We start from the raw sequence: 27,655 nt of genomic DNA, 5'->3' as shown, positions 1-27,655 counted from the left end.
CATCTCCTTCCTGAACGGTATGATGGCCGCGTGCTCCATGGTGATTAGTACGATCACCTCTAGATACAGGACACGTCTCCTTCCTGAACGGTATGATGTCCGCGTGCTCCATGGTGATTAGTACGATCACCTCTAGATACAGGACAGTCTCCTCCCTGAACGGTATGATGGCCGCGTGCTCCATGGTGATTAGTACGATCACCTCTAGATACAGGACACATTTCCTTCCTGAACGGTATGATGGCCGCGTGCTCCATGGTGATTAGTACGATCACCTCTAGATACAGGACACATCTCCTTCCTGAACGGTATGATGGCCACATGCTCCATGGTGATTAGTACGATCACCTCTAGATACAGGACACATCTCCTTCCTGAACGGTATGATGGCCGCGTGCTCCATGGTGATTAGTACAATCACCTCTAGATACAGGACACGTCTCCTCCCTGAACGGTATGATGGCCACGTGCTCCATGGTGATTAGTACAATCACCTCTAGATACAGGACACGTCTCCTTCCTGAACGGTATGATGGCCGCGTGCTCCATGGTGATTAGTACGATCACCTCTAGATACAGGACACATCTCCTCCCTGAACGGTATGATGTCCGCGTGCTCCATGGTGATTAGTACGATCACCTCTAGATACAGGACAGTCTCCTCCCTGAACGGTATGATGGCCGCGTGCTCCATGGTGATTAGTACGATCACCTCTAGATACAGGACACGTCTCCTTCCTGAACGGTATGATGTCCGCGTGCTCCATGGTGATTAGTACGATCACCTCTAGATACAGGACAGTCTCCTCCCTGAACGGTATGATGTCCACGTGCTCCATAGTGATTAGTACGATCACCTCTAGATACAGGACACGTCCCCTCCCTGAACGGTATGATGGCCACATGCTCCATGGTGATTAGTACGATAACCTCTAGATACAGGACACGTCTCCTTCCTGAACGGTATGATGGCCGTGTGTTCCATGGTGATTAGTACGATCACCTCTAGATACAGGACAGTCTCCTTCCTGAACGGTATGATGGCCGTGTGCTCCATGGTGATTAGTACGATCACCTCTAGATACAGGACACATCTCCTTCCTGAACGGTATGATGGCCGCGTGCTCCATGGTGATTAGTACGATCACCTCTAGATACAGGACAGTCTCCTTCCTGAACGGTATGATGGCCGTGTGCTCCATGGTGATTAGTATGATCACCTCTAGATACAGGACACGTCTCCTTCCTGAACGGTATGAAGGCCGCGTGCTCCATGATGATTAGTACGATCACCTCTAGATACAGGACAGTCTCCTTCCTGAACGGTGTGATGTCCACGTGCTCCATGGTGATTAGTACGATCACCTCTAGATACAGGACACATCTCCTTCCTGAACGGTATGATGGCCGCGTGCTCCATGGTGATTAGTTCGATCACCTCTAGATACAGGACACATCTCCTTCCTGAACGGTATGATGTCCACGTGCTCCATGATGATTAGTACGATCACCTCTAGATACAGGACACATCTCCTTCCTGAACGGTATGATGGCCGCGTGCTCCATGGTGATTAGTTCGATCACCTCTAGATACAGGACACATCTCCTTCTGGAACGGTATGATGGCCGCATGCTCCATGGTGATTAGTACGATCACCTCTAGATACAGGACATGTCTCCTTCCTGAACGGTATGATGGCCGCATGCTCCATGGTGATTAGTACGATCACCTCTAGATACAGGACACATCTCCTTCCTGAACGGTATGATGGCCGCGTGCTCCATGGTGATTAGTACAATCACCTCTAGATACAGGACAGTCTCCTTCCTGAACGGTATGATGGCCGCGTGCTCCATGGTGATTAGTACGATCACCTCTAGATACAGGACACATCTCCTTCCTGAACGGTATGATGGCCGCGTGCTCCATGGTGATTAGTACGATCACCTCTAGATACAGGACACGTCTCCTTCCTGAATGGTATGATGGCCGCGTGCTCCATGGTGATTAGTACGATCACCTCTAGATACAGGACCCGTCTCCTTCCTGAACGGTATGATGGCCGCGTGCTCCATGGTGATTAGTACGATCACCTCTAGATACAGGACACGTCTCCTTCCTGAACGGTATGATGGCCGTGTGCTCCATGGTGATTAGTACGATCACCTCTAGATACAGGACATGTCTCCTTCCTGAACGGTATGATGGCCGCGTGCTCCATGGTGATTAGTACGATCACCTCTAGATACAGGACACATCTCCTCCCTGAACGGTATGATGGCCGCGTGCTCCATGGTGATTAGTACGATCACCTCTAGATACAGGACACGTCCGCTACCTGAACAGTATGATGGCCGCGTGCTCCATGGTGATTAGTACGATCACCTCTAGATACAGGACAGTCTCCTTCCTGAACGGTATGATGGCCGTGTGCTCCATGGTGATTAGTACAATCACCTCTAGATACAGGACATGTCTCCTTCCTGAACGGTATGATGGCCACGTGCTCCATGGTGATTAGTACGATCACCTCTAGATACAGGACACGTCTCCTTCCTGAACGGTATGATGGCCGCGTGCTCCATGGTGATTAGTACAATCACCTCTAGATACAGGACAGTCTCCTTCCTGAACGGTATGATGGCCACGTGCTCCATGGTGATTAGTACAATCACCTCTAGATACAGGACACGTCTCCTCCCTGAACGGTATGATGGCCGCGTGCTCCATGGTGATTAGTATGATCACCTCTAGATACAGGACACGTCTCCTTCCTGAACGGTATGATGGCCACGTGCTCCATAGTGATTAGTACGATCACCTCTAGATACAGGACATGTCTCCTCCCTGAACGGTATGATGGCCACGTGCTCCATAGTGATTAGTACGATCACCTCTAGATACAGGACATGTCTCCTCCCTGAACGGTGTGATGGCCGCGTGCTCCATGGTGATTAGTACGATCACCTCTAGATACAGGACACGTCTCCTTTCTGAACGGTATGATGGCCGCGTGCTCCATGGTGATTAGTACGATCACCTCTAGATACAGGACACGTCTCCTTCCTGAACGGTATGATGGCCGCGTGCTCCATGGTGATTAGTACGATCACCTCTAGATACAGGACACGTCTCCTCCCTGAACGGTATGATGGCCGCGTGCTCCATGGTGATTAGTACGATCACCTCTAGATACAGGACAGTCTCCTTCCTGAACGGTGTGATGGCCGCGTGCTCCATGGTGATTAGTACAATCACCTCTAGATACAGGACCCGTCTCCTTCCTGAACGGTATGATGGCTGCGTGCTCCATGGTGATTAGTACGATCACCTCTAGATACAGGACACATCTCCTTCCTGAACGGTATGATGGCCGCGTGCTCCATGGTGATTAGTACGATCACCTCTAGATACAGGACAATCTCCTTCCTGAACGGTATGATGGCCGTGTGTTCCATGGTGATTAGTACGATCACCTCTAGATACAGGACATGTCTCCTCCCTGAACGGTATGATGGCCACGTGCTCCATGGTGATTAGAACAATCACCTCTAGATACAGGACACGTCTCCTCCCTGAACGGTATGATGGCCGCGTGCTCCATGGTGATTAGTACGATCACCTCTAGATACAGGACAGTCTCCTTCCTGAACGGTATGATGGCCACATGCTCCATTGTGATTAGTACGATCACCTCTAGATACAGGACAGTCTCCTTCCTGAACGGTATGATGGCCGCGTGCTCCATGGTGATTAGTACGATCACCTCTAGATACAGGACAGTCTCCTTCCTGAACGGTATGATGGCCACGTGCTCCATGGTGATTAGTACGATCACCTCTAGATACAGGACGCATCTCCTTCCTGAACGGTATGATGGCCGCGTGCTCCATGGTGATTAGTACGATCACCTCTAGATACAGGACATGTCTCCTTCCTGAACGGTATGATGGCCGCGTGCTCCATGGTGATTAGTACGATCACCTCTAGATACAGGACACATCTCCTTCCTGAACGGTATGATGGCCGCGTGCTCCATGGTGATTAGTACGATCACCTCTAGATACAGGACACGTCTCCTTCCTGAACGGTATGATGGCCGCGTGCTCCATGGTGATTAGTACGATCACCTCTAGATACAGGACACATCTCCTTCCTGAACGGTATGATGGCCGCGTGCTCCATGGTGATTAGTACGATCACCTCTAGATACAGGACACATCTCCTTCCTGAACGGTATGATGGCCGTGTGCTCCATGGTGATTAGTACGATCACCTCTAGATACAGGACACATCTCCTTCCTGAACGGTATGATGGCCGCGTGCTCCATGGTGATTAGTACGATCACCTCTAGATACAGGACAGTCTCCTCCCTGAACGGTATGATGGCCGGGTGCTCCATGGTGATTAGTACGATCATCTCTAGATACAGGCCAGTCTCCTCCCTGAACGGTATGATGGCCGGGTGCTCCATGGTGATTAGTACGATCACCTCTAGATACAGGACACGTCTCCTCCCTGAACGGTATGATGGCCACGTGCTCCATGGTGATTAGTACGATCACCTCTAGATACAGGACAGTCTCCTTCCTGAACGGTATGATGGCCGTGTGCTCCATGGTGATTAGTACGATCACCTCTAGATACAGGACAGTCTCCTCCCTGAACGGTATGATGGCCGGGTGCTCCATGGTGATTAGTACGATCACCTCTAGATACAGGACATGTCTCCTCCCTGAACGGTATGATGGCCACGTGCTCCATGGTGATTAGTACGATCACCTCTAGATACAGGACAGTCTCCTTCCTGAACGGTATGATGGCCGCGTGCTCCATGGTGATTAGTACAATCACCTCTAGATACAGGACACATCTCCTTCCTGAACGGTATGATGGCCGCGTGCTCCATGGTGATTAGTACGATCACCTCTAGATACAGGACACGTCTCCTTCCTGAACGGTATGATGGCCGCGTGCTCCATGGTGATTAGTACGATCACCTCTAGATACAGGACAGTCTCCTTCCTGAACGGTATGATGGCTGCGTGCTCCATGGTGATTAGTACGATCACCTCTAGATACAGGACACGTCTCCTCCCTGAACGCTATGATGGCCGCGTGCTCCATGGTGATTAGTACGATTACCTCTAGATACAGGACAGTCTCCTTCCTGAACGGTATGATGGCTGCGTGCTCCATGGTGATTAGTACGATCACCTCTAGATACAGGACATGTCTCCTTCCTGAATGGTGTGATGGCCGCGTGCTCCATGGTGATTAGTACGATCACCTCTAGATACAGGACACGTCTCCTCCCTGAACGCTATGATGGCTGCGTGCTCCATGGTGATTAGTACAATCACCTCTAGATACAGGACACGTCTCCTTCCTGAACGGTATGATGGCTGCGTGCTCCATGGTGATTAGTACAATCACCTCTAGATACAGGACATGTCTCCTTCCTGAATGGTGTGATGGCCGCGTGCTCCATGGTGATTAGTACGATCACCTCTAGATACAGGACACGTCTCCTTCCTGAACGGTATGATGGCCGCGTGCTCCATGGTGATTAGTACGATCACCTCTAGATACAGGACAGTCTCCTCCCTGAACGGTATGATGGCCGCGTGCTCCATGGTGATTAGTACGATCACCTCTAGATACAGGACACGTCTCCTCCCTGAACGCTATGATGGCCGCGTGCTCCATGGTGATTAGTACGATTACCTCTAGATACAGGACAGTCTCCTTCCTGAACGGTATGATGGCTGCGTGCTCCATGGTGATTAGTACGATCACCTCTAGATACAGGACATGTCTCCTTCCTGAATTGTGTGATGGCCGCGTGCTCCATGGTGATTAGTACGATCACCTCTAGATACAGGACAGTCTCCTTCCTGAACGGTATGATGGCTGCGTGCTCCATGGTGATTAGTACGATCACCTCTAGATACAGGACACGTCTCCTTCCTGAACGGTATGATGGCCGCGTGCTCCATGGTGATTAGTACGATCACCTCTAGATACAGGGCACGTCTCCTTCCTGAACGGTATGATGGCCGTGTGCTCCATGATGATTAGTACGATCACCTCTAGATACAGGACAGTCTCCTTCCTGAACGGTATGATGGCTGCGTGCTCCATGGTGATTAGTACGATCACCTCTAGATACAGGACACGTCTCCTTCCTGAACGGTATGATGGCCGTGTGCTCCATGGTGATTAGTACGATCACCTCTAGATACAGGACACATCTCCTTCCTGAATGGTATGATGGCCGCGTGCTCCATGGTGATTAGTACAATCACCTCTAGATACAGGACACATCTCCTTCCTGAACGGTATGATGGCTATGTGCTCCATGATGATTAGTACGATCACCTCTAGATACAGGACAGTCTCCTTCCTGAACGGTATGATGGCCGTGTGCTCCATGGTGATTAGTACAATCAGATCTAGATACAGGACACATCTCCTTCCTGAACGGTATGATGGCTATGTGCTCCATGATGATTAGTACGATCACCTCTAGATACAGGACAGTCTCCTTCCTGAATGGTATGATGGCCGCGTGCTCCATGGTGATTAGTACAATCACCTCTAGATACAGGACACATCTCCTTCCTGAACGGTATGATGGCTATGTGCTCCATGATGATTAGTACGATCACCTCTAGATACAGGACAGTCTCCTTCCTGAACGGTATGATGGCCGCGTGCTCCATGGTGATTAGTACAATCACCTCTAGATACAGGACACGTCTCCTTCCTGAACGGTATGATGGCCGCGTGCTCCATGATGATTAGTACGATCACCTCTAGATACAGGACACGTCTCCTTCCTGAACGGTATGATGGCCGTGTGCTCCATGGTGATTAGTACGATCACCTCTAGATACAGGACACGTCTCCTTCCTGAACGGTATGATGTCCGTGTGCTCCATGATGATTAGTACGATCACCTCTAGATACAGGACACGTCTCCTCCCTGAACGGTATGATGGCCGCGTGCTCCATGGTGATTAGTACGATCACCTCTAGATACAGGACACGTCCGCCACCTGAATGGTATGATGGCCGCTTGCTCCATGGTGATTAGTACGATCACCTCTAGATACAGGACAGTCTCCTTCCTGAACGGTATGATGGCCGTGTGCTCCATGGTGATTAGTACGATCACCTCTAGATACAGGACACGTCTCCTTCCTGAACAGTATGATGGCCGTGTGCTCCATGGTGATTAGTACGATCACCTCTAGATACAGGACAGTCTCCTTCCTGAACGGTGTGATGTCCACGTGCTCCATGGTGATTAGTACGATCACCTCTAGATACAGGACCCGTCTCCTTCCTGAACGGTATGATGGCCGCGTGCTCCATGGTGATTAGTACGATCACCTCTAGATACAGGACCCGTCTCCTTCCTGAACGGTATGATGGCCGCGTGCTCCATGGTGATTAGTACGATCACCTCTAGATACAGGAGACGTCTCCTTCCTGAACGGTATGATGGCCGCGTGCTCCATGGTGATTAGTACGATCACCTCTAGATACAGGACACGTCTCCTTCCTGAACGGTATGATGGCCACATGCTCCATGGTGATTAGTACGATCACCTCTAGATACAGGACACGTCCGCCACCTGAATGGTATGATGGCCGCGTGCTCCATGGTGATTAGTACGATCACCTCTAGATACAGGACACATCTCCTTCCTGAACGGTATGATGGCCGCGTGCTCCATGGTGATTAGTACGATCACCTCTAGATACAGGACACGTCTCCTTCCTGAACGGTATGATGGCCACGTGCTCCATGGTGATTAGTATGATCACCTCTAGATACAGGACACGTCTCCTTCCTGAACGGTGTGATGGCCGCGTGCTCCATAGTGATTAGTACGATCACCTCTAGATACAGGACACATCTCCTTCCTGAACGGTATGATGGCCGCGTGCTCCATGGTGATTAGTACGATCACCTCTAGATACAGGACACGTCTCCTTCCTGAACGGTATGATGTCCGCGTGCTCCATGGTGATTAGTACGATCACCTCTAGATACAGGACACATCTCCTTCCTGAACGGTATGATGGCCGCGTGCTCCATGGTGATTAGTACGATCACCTCTAGATACAGGACAGTCTCCTTCCTGAACGGTATGATGGCCACGTGCTCCATGGTGATTAGTACAATCACCTCTAGATACAGGAGACGTCTCCTTCCTGAACGGTATGATGGCCGCGTGCTCCATGGTGATTAGTACGATCACCTCTAGATACAGGACACGTCTCCTCCCTGAACGGTATGATGGCCGCGTGCTCCATGGTGATTAGTACGATCACCTCTAGATACAGGACAGTCTCCTTCCTGAACGGTATGATGGCCACATGCTCCATTGTGATTAGTACGATCACCTCTAGATACAGGACAGTCTCCTTCCTGAACGGTATGATGGCCGCGTGCTCCATGGTGATTAGTACGATCACCTCTAGATACAGGACAGTCTCCTCCCTGAACGGTATGATGGCCGTGTGCTCCATGGTGATTAGTACGATCACCTCTAGATACAGGACACGTCTCCTTCCTGAACGGTGTGATGGCCACGTGCTCCATGGTGATTAGTACGATCACCTCTAGATACAGGACGCATCTCCTTCCTGAACGGTATGATGGCCGCGTGCTCCATGGTGATTAGTACGATCACCTCTAGATACAGGACATGTCTCCTTCCTGAACGGTATGATGGCCGCGTGCTCCATGGTGATTAGTACGATCACCTCTAGATACAGGACACATCTCCTTCCTGAACGGTATGATGGCCGCGTGCTCCATGGTGATTAGTACGATCACCTCTAGATACAGGACACGTCTCCTTCCTGAACGGTATGATGGCCGCGTGCTCCATGGTGATTAGTACGATCACCTCTAGATACAGGACACATCTCCTTCCTGAACGGTATGATGGCCGCGTGCTCCATGGTGATTAGTACGATCACCTCTAGATACAGGACACATCTCCTTCCTGAACGGTATGATGGCCGTGTGCTCCATGGTGATTAGTACGATCACCTCTAGATACAGGACACATCTCCTTCCTGAACGGTATGATGGCCGCGTGCTCCATGGTGATTAGTACGATCACCTCTAGATACAGGACAGTCTCCTCCCTGAACGGTATGATGGCCGGGTGCTCCATGGTGATTAGTACGATCATCTCTAGATACAGGCCAGTCTCCTCCCTGAACGGTATGATGGCCGGGTGCTCCATGGTGATTAGTACGATCACCTCTAGATACAGGACACGTCTCCTCCCTGAACGGTATGATGGCCACATGCTCCATGGTGATTAGTACGATCACCTCTAGATACAGGACACGTCTCCTTCCTGAACGGTATGATGGCCACGTGCTCCATGGTGATTAGTACGATCATCTCTAGATACAGGCCAGTCTCCTCCCTGAACGGTATGATGGCCGCGTGCTCCATGGTGATTAGTACGATCACCTCTAGATACAGGACATGTCTCCTCCCTGAACGGTATGATGGCCGTGTGCTCCATGGTGATTAGTACGATCACCTCTAGATACAGGACAGTCTCCTCCCTGAACGGTATGATGGCCGGGTGCTCCATGGTGATTAGTACGATCACCTCTAGATACAGGACATGTCTCCTCCCTGAACGGTATGATGGCCACGTGCTCCATGGTGATTAGTACGATCACCTCTAGATACAGGACAGTCTCCTTCCTGAACGGTATGATGGCCGCGTGCTCCATGGTGATTAGTACAATCACCTCTAGATACAGGACACATCTCCTTCCTGAACGGTATGATGGCCGCGTGCTCCATGGTGATTAGTACGATCACCTCTAGATACAGGACAGTCTCCTTCCTGAACGGTATGATGGCCGCGTGCTCCATGGTGATTAGTACGATCACCTCTAGATACAGGACACGTCTCCTTCCTGAACGGTATGATGGCCGCGTGCTCCATGGTGATTAGTACGATCACCTCTAGATACAGGACAGTCTCCTTCCTGAACGGTATGATGGCTGCGTGCTCCATGGTGATTAGTACGATCACCTCTAGATACAGGACACGTCTCCTCCCTGAACGCTATGATGGCCGCGTGCTCCATGGTGATTAGTACGATTACCTCTAGATACAGGACAGTCTCCTTCCTGAACGGTATGATGGCTGCGTGCTCCATGGTGATTAGTACGATCACCTCTAGATACAGGACATGTCTCCTTCCTGAATGGTGTGATGGCCGCGTGCTCCATGGTGATTAGTACGATCACCTCTAGATACAGGACACGTCTCCTCCCTGAACGCTATGATGGCTGCGTGCTCCATGGTGATTAGTACAATCACCTCTAGATACAGGACACGTCTCCTTCCTGAACGGTATGATGGCTGCGTGCTCCATGGTGATTAGTACAATCACCTCTAGATACAGGACATGTCTCCTTCCTGAATGGTGTGATGGCCGCGTGCTCCATGGTGATTAGTACGATCACCTCTAGATACAGGACACGTCTCCTTCCTGAACGGTATGATGGCCGCGTGCTCCATGGTGATTAGTACGATCACCTCTAGATACAGGACAGTCTCCTCCCTGAACGGTATGATGGCCGCGTGCTCCATGGTGATTAGTACGATCACCTCTAGATACAGGACACGTCTCCTCCCTGAACGCTATGATGGCCGCGTGCTCCATGGTGATTAGTACGATTACCTCTAGATACAGGACAGTCTCCTTCCTGAACGGTATGATGGCTGCGTGCTCCATGGTGATTAGTACGATCACCTCTAGATACAGGACATGTCTCCTTCCTGAATGGTGTGATGGCCGCGTGCTCCATGGTGATTAGTACGATCACCTCTAGATACAGGACAGTCTCCTTCCTGAACGGTATGATGGCTGCGTGCTCCATGGTGATTAGTACGATCACCTCTAGATACAGGACACGTCTCCTTCCTGAACGGTATGATGGCCGCGTGCTCCATGGTGATTAGTACGATCACCTCTAGATACAGGGCACGTCTCCTTCCTGAACGGTATGATGGCCGTGTGCTCCATGATGATTAGTACGATCACCTCTAGATACAGGACAGTCTCCTTCCTGAACGGTATGATGGCTGCGTGCTCCATGGTGATTAGTACGATCACCTCTAGATACAGGACACGTCTCCTTCCTGAACGGTATGATGGCCGTGTGCTCCATGGTGATTAGTACGATCACCTCTAGATACAGGACACATCTCCTTCCTGAATGGTATGATGGCCGCGTGCTCCATGGTGATTAGTACAATCACCTCTAGATACAGGACACATCTCCTTCCTGAACGGTATGATGGCTATGTGCTCCATGATGATTAGTACGATCACCTCTAGATACAGGACAGTCTCCTTCCTGAACGGTATGATGGCCGCGTGCTCCATGGTGATTAGTACAATCACCTCTAGATACAGGACAGTCTCCTTCCTGAACGGTATGATGGCCGCGTGCTCCATGGTGATTAGTACAATCACCTCTAGATACAGGACATGTCTCCTTCCTGAACGGTATGATGGCCGTGTGCTCCATGGTGATTAGTACAATCAGATCTAGATACAGGACACGTCTCCTTCCTGAACGGTATGATGGCCGCGTGCTCCATGATGATTAGTACGATCACCTCTAGATACAGGACACGTCTCCTTCCTGAACGGTATGATGGCCGTGTGCTCCATGGTGATTAGTACGATCACCTCTAGATACAGGACACGTCTCCTTCCTGAACGGTATGATGGCCGCGTGCTCCATGGTGATTAGTACGATCACCTCTAGATACAGGACACGTCCGCCACCTGAATGGTATGATGGCCGCTTGCTCCATGGTGATTAGTACGATCACCTCTAGATACAGGACAGTCTCCTTCCTGAACGGTATGATGGCCGTGTGCTCCATGGTGATTAGTACGATCACCTCTAGATACAGGACAGTCTCCTTCCTGAACGGTATGATGGCCGTGTGCTCCATGGTGATTAGTACGATCACCTCTAGATACAGGACACGTCTCCTTCCTGAACAGTATGATGGCCGTGTGCTCCATGGTGATTAGTACGATCACCTCTAGATACAGGACAGTCTCCTTCCTGAACGGTGTGATGTCCACGTGCTCCATGGTGATTAGTACGATCACCTCTAGATACAGGACCCGTCTCCTTCCTGAACGGTATGATGGCCGCGTGCTCCATGGTGATTAGTACGATCACCTCTAGATACAGGACCCGTCTCCTTCCTGAACGGTATGATGGCCGCGTGCTCCATGGTGATTAGTACGATCACCTCTAGATACAGGAGACGTCTCCTTCCTGAACGGTATGATGGCCGCGTGCTCCATGGTGATTAGTACGATCACCTCTAGATACAGGACACGTCTCCTTCCTGAACGGTATGATGGCCACATGCTCCATGGTGATTAGTACGATCACCTCTAGATACAGGACACGTCCGCCACCTGAATGGTATGATGGCCGCGTGCTCCATGGTGATTAGTACGATCACCTCTAGATACAGGACACATCTCCTTCCTGAACGGTATGATGGCCGCGTGCTCCATGGTGATTAGTACGATCACCTCTAGATACAGGACACGTCTCCTTCCTGAACGGTATGATGGCCACGTGCTCCATGGTGATTAGTATGATCACCTCTAGATACAGGACACGTCTCCTTCCTGAACGGTGTGATGGCCGCGTGCTCCATAGTGATTAGTACGATCACCTCTAGATACAGGACACATCTCCTTCCTGAACGGTATGATGGCCGCGTGCTCCATGGTGATTAGTACGATCACCTCTAGATACAGGACACGTCTCCTTCCTGAACGGTATGATGTCCGCGTGCTCCATGGTGATTAGTACGATCACCTCTAGATACAGGACACGTCTCCTTCCTGAACGGTATGATGGCCACGTGCTCCATGGTGATTAGTACAATCACCTCTAGATACAGGAGACGTCTCCTTCCTGAACGGTATGATGGCCGCGTGCTCCATGGTGATTAGTACGATCACCTCTAGATACAGGACACATCTCCTCCCTGAACGGTATGATGTCCGCGTGCTCCATGGTGATTAGTACGATCACCTCTAGATACAGGACAGTCTCCTTCCTGAACGGTATGATGGCCGCGTGCTCCATGGTGATTAGTACGATCACCTCTAGATACAGGACACGTCTCCTTCCTGAACGGTATGATGTCCGCGTGCTCCATGGTGATTAGTACGATCACCTCTAGATACAGGACAGTCTCCTCCCTGAACGGTATGATGTCCACGTGCTCCATGGTGATTAGTACGATCACCTCTAGATACAGGACACGTCCCCTCCCTGAACGGTATGATTGCCACATGCTCCATGGTGATTAGTACGATGACCTCTAGATACAGGACACGTCTCCTTCCTGAACGGTATGATGGCCACATGCTCCATGGTGATTAGTACGATGACCTCTAGATACAGGACACGTCCGCTGCCTGAACGGTATGATGGCCGCGTGCTCCATGGTGATTAGTACGATCACCTCTAGATACAGGACAGTCTCCTTCCTGAACGGTATGATGGCCGTGTGCTCCATGGTGATTAGTACGATCACCTCTAGATACAGGACACATCTCCTTCCTGAACGGTATGATGGCCGCGTGCTCCATGGTGATTAGTACGATCACCTCTAGATACAGGACACGTCTCCTTCCTGAACGGTATGATGGCCGCGTGCTCCATGGTGATTAGTACGATCACCTCTAGATACAGGACACGTCTCCCTCCTGAACGGTATGATGTCCACGTGCTCCATGGTGATCAGTACGATCACCTCTAGATACAGGACAGTCTCCTTCCTGAACGGTATGATGTCCACGTGCTCCATGGTGATTAGTACGATCACCTCTAGATACAGGACACGTCTCCTCCCTGAACGCTATGATGGCCGCGTGCTCCATGGTGATTAGTACGATTACCTCTAGATACAGGACAGTCTCCTTCCTGAACGGTATGATGGCCGCGTGCTCCATGGTGATTAGTACGATCACCTCTAGATACAGGACAGTCTCCTTCCTGAACGGTGTGATGTCCACGTGCTCCATGGTGATTAGTACGATCACCTCTAGATACAGGACACGTCCGCTACCTGAACGGTATGATGGCCGCGTGCTCCATGGTGATTAGTACGATCACCTCTAGATACAGGACAGTCTCCTTCCTGAACGGTATGATGGCCGTGTGCTCCATGGTGATTAGTACGATCACCTCTAGATACAGGACACGTCTCCTTCCTGAACAGTATGATGGCCGTGTGCTCCATGGTGATTAGTACGATCACCTCTAGATACAGGACAGTCTCCTTCCTGAACGGTGTGATGTCCACGTGCTCCATGGTGATTAGTACGATCACCTCTAGATACAGGACCCGTCTCCTTCCTGAACGGTATGATGGCCGCGTGCTCCATGGTGATTAGTACGATCACCTCTAGATACAGGACCCGTCTCCTTCCTGAACGGTATGATGGCCGCGTGCTCCATGGTGATTAGTACGATCACCTCTAGATACAGGAGACGTCTCCTTCCTGAACGGTATGATGGCCGCGTGCTCCATGGTGATTAGTACGATCACCTCTAGATACAGGACAGTCTCCTTCCTGAACGGTGTGATGTCCACGTGCTCCATGGTGATTAGTACGATCACCTCTAGATACAGGACAGTCTCCTTCCTGAACGGTATGATGGCCGTGTGCTCCATGGTGATTAGTACGATCACCTCTAGATACAGGACACGTCTCCTTCCTGAACAGTATGATGGCCGTGTGCTCCATGGTGATTAGTACGATCACCTCTAGATACAGGACAGTCTCCTTCCTGAACGGTGTGATGTCCACGTGCTCCATGGTGATTAGTACGATCACCTCTAGATACAGGACCCGTCTCCTTCCTGAACGGTATGATGGCCGCGTGCTCCATGGTGATTAGTACGATCACCTCTAGATACAGGACCCGTCTCCTTCCTGAACGGTATGATGGCCGCGTGCTCCATGGTGATTAGTACGATCACCTCTAGATACAGGAGACGTCTCCTTCCTGAACGGTATGATGGCCGCGTGCTCCATGGTGATTAGTACGATCACCTCTAGATACAGGACACGTCTCCTTCCTGAACGGTATGATGGCCACATGCTCCATGGTGATTAGTACGATCACCTCTAGATACAGGACACGTCCGCCACCTGAATGGTATGATGGCCGCGTGCTCCATGGTGATTAGTACGATCACCTCTAGATACAGGACACATCTCCTTCCTGAACGGTATGATGGCCGCGTGCTCCATGGTGATTAGTACGATCACCTCTAGATACAGGACACGTCTCCTTCCTGAACGGTATGATGGCCACGTGCTCCATGGTGATTAGTATGATCACCTCTAGATACAGGACACGTCTCCTTCCTGAACGGTGTGATGGCCGCGTGCTCCATAGTGATTAGTACGATCACCTCTAGATACAGGACACATCTCCTTCCTGAACGGTATGATGGCCGCGTGCTCCATGGTGATTAGTACGATCACCTCTAGATACAGGACACGTCTCCTTCCTGAACGGTATGATGTCCGCGTGCTCCATGGTGATTAGTACGATCACCTCTAGATACAGGACACATCTCCTTCCTGAACGGTATGATGGCCGCGTGCTCCATGGTGATTAGTACGATCACCTCTAGATACAGGACAGTCTCCTTCCTGAACGGTATGATGGCCACGTGCTCCATGGTGATTAGTACAATCACCTCTAGATACAGGAGACGTCTCCTTCCTGAACGGTATGATGGCCGCGTGCTCCATGGTGATTAGTACGATCACCTCTAGATACAGGACACATCTCCTCCCTGAACGGTATGATGTCCGCGTGCTCCATGGTGATTAGTACGATCACCTCTAGATACAGGACAGTCTCCTCCCTGAACGGTATGATGGCCGCGTGCTCCATGGTGATTAGTACGATCACCTCTAGATACAGGACACGTCTCCTTCCTGAACGGTATGATGTCCGCGTGCTCCATGGTGATTAGTACGATCACCTCTAGATACAGGACAGTCTCCTCCCTGAACGGTATGATGTCCACGTGCTCCATGGTGATTAGTACGATCACCTCTAGATACAGGACACGTCCCCTCCCTGAACGGTATGATGGCCACATGCTCCATGGTGATTAGTACGATGACCTCTAGATACAGGACACGTCTCCTTCCTGAACGGTATGATGGCCACATGCTCCATGGTGATTAGTACGATGACCTCTAGATACAGGACACGTCCGCTGCCTGAACGGTATGATGGCCGCGTGCTCCATGGTGATTAGTACGATCACCTCTAGATACAGGACAGTCTCCTTCCTGAACGGTATGATGGCCGTGTGCTCCATGGTGATTAGTACGATCACCTCTAGATACAGGACACATCTCCTTCCTGAACGGTATGATGGCCGCGTGCTCCATGGTGATTAGTACGATCACCTCTAGATACAGGACAGTCTCCTTCCTGAACGGTATGATGGCCGCGTGCTCCATGGTGATTAGTACGATCACCTCTAGATACAGGACAGTCTCCTTCCTGAACGGTGTGATGTCCACGTGCTCCATGGTGATTAGTACGATCACCTCTAGATACAGGACACATCTCCTTCCTGAACGGTATGATGGCCGCGTGCTCCATGGTGATTAGTTCGATCACCTCTAGATACATGACACGTCTCCTTCCTGAACGGTATGGTGGCCGCGTGTTCCATGGTGATTAGTACGATCACCTCTAGATACAGGACACATCTCCTTCTGGAACGGTATAATGGCCGCATGCTCCATGGTGATTAGTACGATCACCTCTAGATACAGGACACGTCTCCTTCCTGAACGGTATGATGGCCGCGTGCTCCATGGTGATTAGTACGATCACCTCTAGATACAGGACAGTCTCCTTCCTGAACGGTATGATGGCCGCGTGCTCCATGGTGATTAGTACGATCACCTCTAGATACAGGACACATCTCCTTCCTGAACGGTATGATGGCCGCGTGCTCCATGGTGATTAGTACGATCACCTCTAGATACAGGACACATCTCCTTCCTGAACGGTATGATGGCCGTGTGCTCCATGGTGATTAGTACAATAACCTCTAGATACAGGACACGTCTCCTCCCTGAACGGTATGATGGCCGCGTGCTCCATGGTGATTAGTACGATCACCTCTAGATACAGGACCCGTCTCCTTCCTGAACGGTATGATGGCCGCGTGCTCCATGGTGATTAGTACGATCACCTCTAGATACAGGACACGTCCGCTACCTGAACAGTATGATGGCCGCGTGCTCCATGGTGATTAGTACGATCACCTCTAGATACAGGACAGTCTCCTTCCTGAACGGTATGATGGCCGCGTGCTCCATGGTGATTAGTACGATCACCTCTAGATACAGGACACGTCTCCTTCCTGAATGGTATGATGGCCGCGTGCTCCATGGTGATTAGTACGATCACCTCTAGATACAGGACCCGTCTCCTTCCTGAACGGTATGATGGCCGCGTGCTCCATGGTGATTAGTACGATCACCTCTAGATACAGGACACGTCCGCTACCTGAACAGTATGATGGCCGCGTGCTCCATGGTGATTAGTACGATCACCTCTAGATACAGGACACGTCTCCTTCCTGAACGGTATGATGGCCGCGTGCTCCATGGTGATTAGTACGATCACCTCTAGATACAGGACACGTCTCCTTCCTGAACGGTGTGATGGCCGTGTGCTCCATGGTGATTAGTACGATCACCTCTAGATACAGGACAGTCTCCTTCCTGAACGGTATGATGGCCGCGTGCTCCATGGTGATTAGTACGATCACCTCTAGATACAGGACAGTCTCCTTCCTGAACGGTGTGATGGCCGTGTGCTCCATGGTGATTAGTACGATCACCTCTAGATACAGGACACGTCTCCTTCCTGAACGGTGTGATGGCCGTGTGCTCCATGGTGATTAGTACAATCACCTCTAGATACAGGACATGTCTCCTTCCTGAACGGTATGATGGCCACGTGCTCCATGGTGATTAGTACGATCACCTCTAGATACAGGACACATCTCCTTCCTGAACGGTATGATGGCCGCGTGCTCCATGGTGATTAGTACGATCACCTCTAGATACAGGACACGTCTCCTTCCTGAACGGTATGATGGCCACGTGCTCCATGGTGATTAGTATGATCACCTCTAGATACAGGACACGTCTCCTTCCTGAACGGTGTGATGGCCGCGTGCTCCATAGTGATTAGTACGATCACCTCTAGATACAGGACACATCTCCTTCCTGAACGGTATGATGGCCGCGTGCTCCATGGTGATTAGTACGATCACCTCTAGATACAGGACACGTCTCCTTCCTGAACGGTATGATGTCCGCGTGCTCCATGGTGATTAGTACGATCACCTCTAGATACAGGACACATCTCCTTCCTGAACGGTATGATGGCCGCGTGCTCCATGGTGATTAGTACGATCACCTCTAGATACAGGACAGTCTCCTTCCTGAACGGTATGATGGCCACGTGCTCCATGGTGATTAGTACAATCACCTCTAGATACAGGAGACGTCTCCTTCCTGAACGGTATGATGGCCGCGTGCTCCATGGTGATTAGTACGATCACCTCTAGATACAGGACACATCTCCTCCCTGAACGGTATGATGTCCGCGTGCTCCATGGTGATTAGTACGATCACCTCTAGATACAGGACAGTCTCCTCCCTGAACGGTATGATGGCCGCGTGCTCCATGGTGATTAGTACGATCACCTCTAGATACAGGACACGTCTCCTTCCTGAACGGTATGATGTCCGCGTGCTCCATGGTGATTAGTACGATCACCTCTAGATACAGGACAGTCTCCTCCCTGAACGGTATGATGTCCACGTGCTCCATGGTGATTAGTACGATCACCTCTAGATACAGGACACGTCCCCTCCCTGAACGGTATGATGGCCACATGCTCCATGGTGATTAGTACGATGACCTCTAGATACAGGACACGTCTCCTTCCTGAACGGTATGATGGCCACATGCTCCATGGTGATTAGTACGATGACCTCTAGATACAGGACACGTCCGCTGCCTGAACGGTATGATGGCCGCGTGCTCCATGGTGATTAGTACGATCACCTCTAGATACAGGACAGTCTCCTTCCTGAACGGTATGATGGCCGTGTGCTCCATGGTGATTAGTACGATCACCTCTAGATACAGGACACATCTCCTTCCTGAACGGTATGATGGCCGCGTGCTCCATGGTGATTAGTACGATCACCTCTAGATACAGGACAGTCTCCTTCCTGAACGGTATGATGGCCGCGTGCTCCATGGTGATTAGTACGATCACCTCTAGATACAGGACAGTCTCCTTCCTGAACGGTGTGATGTCCACGTGCTCCATGGTGATTAGTACGATCACCTCTAGATACAGGACACATCTCCTTCCTGAACGGTATGATGGCCACGTGCTCCATGGTGATTAGTTCGATCACCTCTAGATACATGACACGTCTCCTTCCTGAACGGTATGGTGGCCGCGTGTTCCATGGTGATTAGTACGATCACCTCTAGATACAGGACACATCTCCTTCTGGAACGGTATAATGGCCGCATGCTCCATGGTGATTAGTACGATCACCTCTAGATACAGGACATGTCTCCTTCCTGAACGGTATGATGGCCACGTGCTCCATGGTGATTAGTACGATCACCTCTAGATACAGGACACGTCTCCTTCCTGAACGGTATGATGGCCGCGTGCTCCATGGTGATTAGTACAATCACCTCTAGATACAGGACAGTCTCCTTCCTGAACGGTATGATGGCCACGTGCTCCATGGTGATTAGTACGATCACCTCTAGATACAGGACAGTCTCCTTCCTGAACGGTATGATGGCCGCGTGCTCCATGGTGATTAGTACAATCACCTCTAGATACAGGACATGTCTCCTTCCTGAACGGTATGATGGCCACGTGCTCCATGGTGATTAGTACGATCACCTCTAGATACAGGACAGTCTCCTTCCTGAACGGTATGATGGCCGCGTGCTCCATGGTGATTAGTACGATCACCTCTAGATACAGGACACGTCTCCTCCCTGAACGCTATGATGGCCGCGTGCTCCATGGTGATTAGTACGATTACCTCTAGATACAGGACAGTCTCCTTCCTGAACGGTATGATGGCTGCGTGCTCCATGGTGATTAGTACGATCACCTCTAGATTCAGGACATGTCTCCTTCCTGAATGGTGTGATGGCCGCGTGCTCCATGGTGATTAGTACGATCACCTCTAGATACAGGACAGTCTCCTTCCTGAACGGTATGATGGCTGCGTGCTCCATGGTGATTAGTACGATCACCTCTAGATACAGGACATGTCTCCTTCCTGAATGGTGTGATGGCCGCGTGCTCCATGGTGATTAGTACGATCACCTCTAGATACAGGACAGTCTCCTTCCTGAACGGTATGAGGGCCGCGTGTTCCATGGTGATTAGTACGATCACCTCTAGATACAGGACACGTCTCCTTCCTGAATGGTATGATGGCCGCGTGCTCCATGGTGATTAGTACGATCACCTCTAGATACAGGACAGTCTCCTCCCTGAACGGTATGATGGCCGCGTGCTCCATGGTGATTAGTACGATCACCTCTAGATACAGGACAGTCTCCTTCCTGAACGGTATGATGGCCGCGTGCTCCATGGTGATTAGTACGATCACCTCTAGATACAGGACACGTCTCCTCCCTGAACGCTATGATGGCCGCGTGCTCCATGGTGATTAGTACGATTACCTCTAGATACAGGACAGTCTCCTTCCTGAACGGTATGATGGCTGCGTGCTCCATGGTGATTAGTACGATCACCTCTAGATACAGGACATGTCTCCTTCCTGAATGGTGTGATGGCCGCGTGCTCCATGGTGATTAGTACGATCACCTCTAGATACAGGACAGTCTCCTTCCTGAACGGTATGATGGCTGCGTGCTCCATGGTGATTAGTACAATCACCTCTAGATACAGGACAGTCTCCTTCCTGAACGGTTTGAGGGCCGCGTGTTCCATGGTGATTAGTACGATCACCTCTAGATACAGGACACGTCTCCTTCCTGAATGGTATGATGGCCGCGTGCTCCATGGTGATTAGTACGATCACCTCTAGATACAGGACAGTCTCCTCCCTGAACGGTATGATGGCCGCGTGCTCCATGGTGATTAGTACGATCACCTCTAGATACAGGACACGTCTCCTCCCTGAACGCTATGATGGCCGCGTGCTCCATGGTGATTAGTACGATTACCTCTAGATACAGGACAGTCTCCTTCCTGAACGGTATGATGGCTGCGTGCTCCATGGTGATTAGTACGATCACCTCTAGATACAGGACATGTCTCCTTCCTGAATGGTGTGATGGCCGCGTGCTCCATGGTGATTAGTACGATCACCTCTAGATACAGGACAGTCTCCTTCCTGAACGGTATGATGGCTGCGTGCTCCATGGTGATTAGTACGATCACCTCTAGATACAGGACACGTCTCCTTCCTGAACGGTATGATGGCCGTGTGCTCCATGATGATTAGTACGATCACCTCTAGATACAGGACATGTCTCCTTCCTGAATGGTGTGATGGCCGCGTGCTCCATGGTGATTAGTACGATCACCTCTAGATACAGGACAGTCTCCTTCCTGAACGGTATGATGGCTGCGTGCTCCATGGTGATTAGTACGATCACCTCTAGATACAGGACACGTCCGCCACCTGAATGGTATGATGGCCGCGTGCTCCATGGTGATTAGTACGATCACCTCTAGATACAGGACAGTCTCCTTCCTGAACGGTGTGATGTCCACGTGCTCCATGGTGATTAGTACGATCACCTCTAGATACAGGACCCGTCTCCTTCCTGAACGGTATGATGGCCGCGTGCTCCATGGTGATTAGTACGATCACCTCTAGATACAGGACCCGTCTCCTTCCTGAACGGTGTGATGGCCGCGTGCTCCATGGTGATTAGTACGATCACCTCTAGATACAGGACAGTCTCCTTCCTGAACGGTATGATGGCCGTGTGCTCCATGGTGATTAGTACGATCACCTCTAGATACAGGGCACGTCTCCTTCCTGAACGGTATGATGGCTGTGTGCTCCATGATGATTAGTACGATCACCTCTAGATACAGGACAGTCTCCTTCCTGAACGGTATGATGGCCGTGTGCTCCATGATGATTAGTACGATCACCTCTAGATACAGGACACGTCCGCCACCTGAACGGTATGATGGCCGCGTGCTCCATGGTGATTAGTACGATCACCTCTAGATACAGGACAGTCTCCTTCCTGAACGGTATGATGGCCGTGTGCTCCATGATGATTAGTACGATCACCTCTAGATACAGGACACGTCCGCCACCTGAACGGTATGATGGCCGCGTGCTCCATGGTGATTAGTACGATCACCTCTAGATACAGGACAGTCTCCTTCCTGAACGGTATGATGGCCGCGTGCTCCATGGTGATTAGTACAATCAGATCTAGATACAGGACACGTCTCCTTCCTGAACGGTATGATGGCCGTGTGCTCCATGATGATTAGTACGATCACCTCTAGATACAGGACACGTCCCCTCCCTGAACGGTATGATGGCCGCGTGCTCCATGGTGATTAGTACGATCACCTCTAGATACAGGACACGTCTCCTTCCTGAACGGTATGATGGCCGTGTGCTCCATGGTGATTAGTACGATCACCTCTAGATACAGGACACGTCTCCTTCCTGAACGGTATGATGTCCGTGTGCTCCATGATGATTAGTACGATCACCTCTAGATACAGGACACGTCTCCTCCCTGAACGGTATGATGGCCGCGTGCTCCATGGTGATTAGTACGATCACCTCTAGATACAGGACACGTCCGCCACCTGAATGGTATGATGGCCGCTTGCTCCATGGTGATTAGTACGATCACCTCTAGATACAGGACAGTCTCCTTCCTGAACGGTATGATGGCCGTGTGCTCCATGGTGATTAGTACGATCACCTCTAGATACAGGACAGTCTCCTTCCTGAACGGTATGATGGCCGTGTGCTCCATGGTGATTAGTACGATCACCTCTAGATACAGGACACGTCTCCTTCCTGAACAGTATGATGGCCGTGTGCTCCATGGTGATTAGTACGATCACCTCTAGATACAGGACAGTCTCCTTCCTGAACGGTGTGATGTCCACGTGCTCCATGGTGATTAGTACAATCACCTCTAGATACAGGACCCGTCTCCTTCCTGAACGGTATGATGGCCGCGTGCTCCATGGTGATTAGTACGATCACCTCTAGATACAGGACCCGTCTCCTTCCTGAACGGTGTGATGGCCGCGTGCTCCATGGTGATTAGTACGATCACCTCTAGATACAGGACACGTCTCCTCCCTGAACGGTATGATGGCCGTGTGCTCCATGGTGATTAGTACGATCACCTCTAGATACAGGACCCGTTTCCTTCCTGAACGGTATGATGGCTGTGTGCTCCATGGTGATAAGTTCGATCACCTCTAGATACAAGACAGTCTCCTTCCTCTGACTGCGGCATTTAATGCGTGCACCTCTGAAGCCCCCCCCCCCCCGTCTTGTGATCAGGGGTCATCGGTTTGTCGACATAACATCCAGACGTCTCCTTGAGACCTCTATGATTGCTGATGCCGGATTGCTATGAGCGCCACCCTGTGGTCAGCGCTCATAGCAATGCAGTAATTCTGCTACATAGAGGCGATCCAAGCATCGCTCCTATGTAGCAGAGCTGATCAGGCTTTGCCAGCTTCTAGCCTCCTATGGAGACTATTGAAGCCTGCCAAAAGTTAAAGAAAAATAGTTTAAAAAAAAAATATATATATAAGTTTAAATTACCCCCTTTCGCCCCATTCAAAATAAAACAATAATAAAAAAAACACTACACATTTGGTATGGCTGCGTTCAGAATCGCCCAATTTATCAATAATAAAATAAAAAGTTTAACCTTATCACTAAATGGCGTAGCGAGAAAAAAATTAAAACGCCAGAATTAAGGTCTTTTTTGGGTCGCCGCGACATTGCATTAAAACGGCGATTAAAAGAACGTATCTGCACAAAACTGGTATAATTAAAAACATCAGCCCGGCACGCAAAAAATAATCCCTCACCCGACCCGAGATCACGAATAATGGAGACGCTGCGGGTGTCCGAAATGGCTCAATTTTTTTTTTTTAGCAAATTTTGGAATTTTTTTTCACCACTTAGCTTAAAAAAAATACCCTAGACATGTTTGGTGTCTATGAACTCGTACTGACCTGGAGAATCATAATATCAGGTCGGTTTTAGCATTTAGTGAACCTAGCAAAAAAGCCAAGCTAAAAACAAGTTGTCACGGAGTTACCGCGACAGAGCAGTACCAGAAGACCACGGCGTGTCCTGTGTATTAAAGGTGTTTAGTTTTCTTTCAGCAGGACAGGGGTTAATAGGCCACGTGGAAATTCCTGCTTTCAGCTGTGCTCAGTTAGCCACTCCTCTCTCCTATAAAAGCTAGGCCTTCTGGCCAGATCCTTGTCGGAGATAGCACTTGCTAGATAGACCTGGAGAGTGAGGAGCTGGTGTCTGGAGAGCTGGAGGAGTTTATTGTACGACTGTTGCTTGGTTTGTACGCTTGGAAATTCCTCATCCTTACCTGCCTTATTTACTTCTCCCGTCCTTTACACCCTGGTGGATACCTCTGTTATTCGTGAGAGCATATTTTGTGTGAGTGGAGTTTTTTTTACCCTTGTCTTTGTTCCCCTGTTTGTCAGGTTGGTGTACTGCGGTACACGGTAGCACCTCTCTTCCCCGGGTGGGGGAAGGGGACAGACGTAGGGCTGCAGTTAGGAGACTGCAAGGGTGGAGGCCTTGGCATCCTAGTCATCTGAGGTATCCCGGGGAACAGGGTGAGTTAGGGCGCCCCCTAGAGCTAGGGCTTGGAAAGGTGCCCCTGGTCCCAGTTTACTCGCCAGTCCAATCGTGACACAAGTGTGGCATTTCACTTTTTTTGCAACTTCACCACACTTGGAATTTTTTTCCTGTTTTCGAGTATACGACATGTGAAAACCAATGGTACCGTTCAAAAGTACAACTTGTGCCGTAAAAAATAAGCCCTCTCATGGCCATATTGACGGAAACATAAAAAAGTTATGGCTCTGGGAAGAAGGGGAGTGAAAAACGAAAATAGTGTTGTCAAAAATAGGGAGGACCCCCACATTTTTTTTTATTTAAATAATTGGGGAAAAATGGCGTGGGACCCCTCTATTCTTGATAACCAGTCTTGATATAGATGACAGCTGAAGGTTGCAGCTAGCAACTATCGGTTTTGCCTGTGCTGGTTATCAAAAATAGAAGAGATACCACGTCATTTTTTTTAAATTATTTATTCATAGCTTAGGCACCGGATGATGAATATTCCATCAGCATCATCGGCTCTCGCAGTTATCGGCAACAGCAGGCGTATGATGATGAGGGTAGTACTAGTACTCTCTAATCAACAAACGCCTGTAACTGACGGTAACCTTTTTTGCGGTGCATTTTGCTGTCACACAGATGACAGCGTAGCAAAGTGCTGATGTTCGGGTGAATCGAACAGTAACTTGGACTTCCTGGAGACATCCGTGTTTTTGGACCTTGCGCAGACACTAGATGTTTGGTGCGGACCCCGAACTTTACTGTTCTGGTCTTCTTATCTCTAATTGTAATGTGGTTAGTTTGCTCTCTTCCTGCGTGTTTTACGTCCTCTGAATCTTGTCTGGTGTTTGCTTTCTTCTCAGCCACAGTTTCGGCTACTTTCAGAACCTGTGTAATAGCGTTCCCACGTTTTCTGCTGCCTTGAGCCTGGTGCAGCTGCTGATGACACTGGTGGAGAAGGCGGACGCTGCACCATATGGCAGCAGGATTGGTAGGAGCCCGACCTACTCATTTAATCACTTTCTTGCTATGGAGAAGACAGTAACTTTTCTTCCTCTGGAAACAGCTTCAGTCGCTGGAGGTTTTCTGAGCCAGTCCTGGATTCAGCCTGGTGGGGAGCGTGAGAGGGGGATTCGATTTAACGAGACTCTGCAGAGCCTGTTGTGGTGAGTGGCACCAAGCACCGGCGGTTCTAGAAGGTTCCGACATAATCAGTCTAACGGTAAAAATGGGATGGGACTCCTCTCCTGGACCGACAAGTCTCCGTATAGATCCAAGAAAATAACACCGTGATGAGAATGTGTCGTTACATTGCAGCATTTATCTCCAACATGCTGATGTGCTTGAAGCTATCGAGAAAATCTGTGGCACAGGAGTAACCGAGCTGATGAATGCGGCTAAAGATGGTAACTCATCCACTTACCCCACTCTGACCAGGTAAGAGCCGATCACAACGCTCCACGCCCTAACTGCAAACCCCTGTAACATTTAGGATGAGAGTGGTCAGTCTGTCTGAGGTGCCGTATATTGTGGTGGTCGGCATATGGGCTGGATTGTCTTGTTTTTGTTCTGTGATTGACGTACAGCCCCGACTGTCTACTCTCATCCTGTAGTGATTGGCGTACGGCCCAGACTGATATTTTTTTCATGTGATCGTATTAGACAGACTTTTGTAGTTTTCTTCCGAGTACTGATGGACAAGTTGGAGAAGTTTGTGAGGAGCGTTCCTGCTGGGACCTCAACTGACAGTCACCAGGTATGAATCCATCAGTATTCCTGCATCGCCTGTTCTATGATTCAGTCATTAAAGAGAACCGTCGACACACCCTTATGGCTGAAGGCCCCCTGTAACAGGACATTATTTTATCTTTGTTATCTATATTATATGTTATCTATATGTTGACTTTTGAAGTTGTGTGTATTCTTTGGTTATTCAAGAAAATGCAGACTTCTTTTCGCATAAGCCTGTAATATTGACTTGTAAGTTGACATTTGCTGTAACATATTGTGCTGGCATCCTTGATGACAGAGACGCAGGCTAATTGAACAATGATGTTTGCTGATATGTTGATTACACATTGTCCAGGCCAGCTAGTTTGTTGACTTGCAAACATTGAAGGATAAACTATAAATAATAATCAAACAATGCGAGTTAACTTCATCACATCTTTCTCTTGACCTCTGGATGCTGGCTTGAAGGACAGTTGTTAATTATAAAAAGAGGATATGCGCCTCTGGAACATATACATCCAGACATCTGAGACATTCTACAACCAAGAGATTCAGAGATAAAAAAAAAACAGAGAGTCTTTACAAGACAGCAGCCAAGACATCATGGCTCCATCATGAGGGACACAGATTTTACATTCTAGAGGATGCCAGCTTAGAGGACCCATGGCCCCAGCTGAAAAAATACAGATCTGCTCCACTGACCATCACTCAACCATGGATACTTTTAGACAGGACTTGGACCCAAGAGTCATCTGAGACCCATGAATACGTTTAGAGAAAGCCAGGATTGGGATCCATCGGTCAACTGGCTCCATGGAGATGTTTGGAGAAGCCAG

At 49.9% G+C, this 27,655-nt stretch overlaps 1 protein-coding gene across 3 annotated transcripts in view; it reads left to right on the top strand.

The window, feature by feature from the left end:
* Positions 1 to 27,655, top strand: part of FANCD2 (FA complementation group D2) — a 193,892-nt gene that overhangs the window by 133,442 nt on the left and 32,795 nt on the right. For all 3 annotated transcript variants that reach the window (XM_077277273.1, XM_077277272.1, XM_077277271.1), the window contains 4 exons: positions 25,952 to 26,079; positions 26,155 to 26,254; positions 26,406 to 26,525; positions 26,751 to 26,844. In XM_077277273.1, coding sequence (XP_077133388.1) covers positions 25,952 to 26,079; positions 26,155 to 26,254; positions 26,406 to 26,525; positions 26,751 to 26,844 — 442 coding nt within the window. The remainder of the gene's footprint in view (positions 1 to 25,951; positions 26,080 to 26,154; positions 26,255 to 26,405; positions 26,526 to 26,750; positions 26,845 to 27,655) is intronic.

The sequence above is a fragment of the Ranitomeya variabilis genome, chromosome 8 (assembly GCF_051348905.1).
Source record: "Ranitomeya variabilis isolate aRanVar5 chromosome 8, aRanVar5.hap1, whole genome shotgun sequence".
Classification (NCBI taxonomy): domain Eukaryota; kingdom Metazoa; phylum Chordata; class Amphibia; order Anura; family Dendrobatidae; genus Ranitomeya; species Ranitomeya variabilis.
Note: the sequence above shows the minus strand (reverse complement) of the source record. Positions and strands in the feature narration are given on the sequence as shown.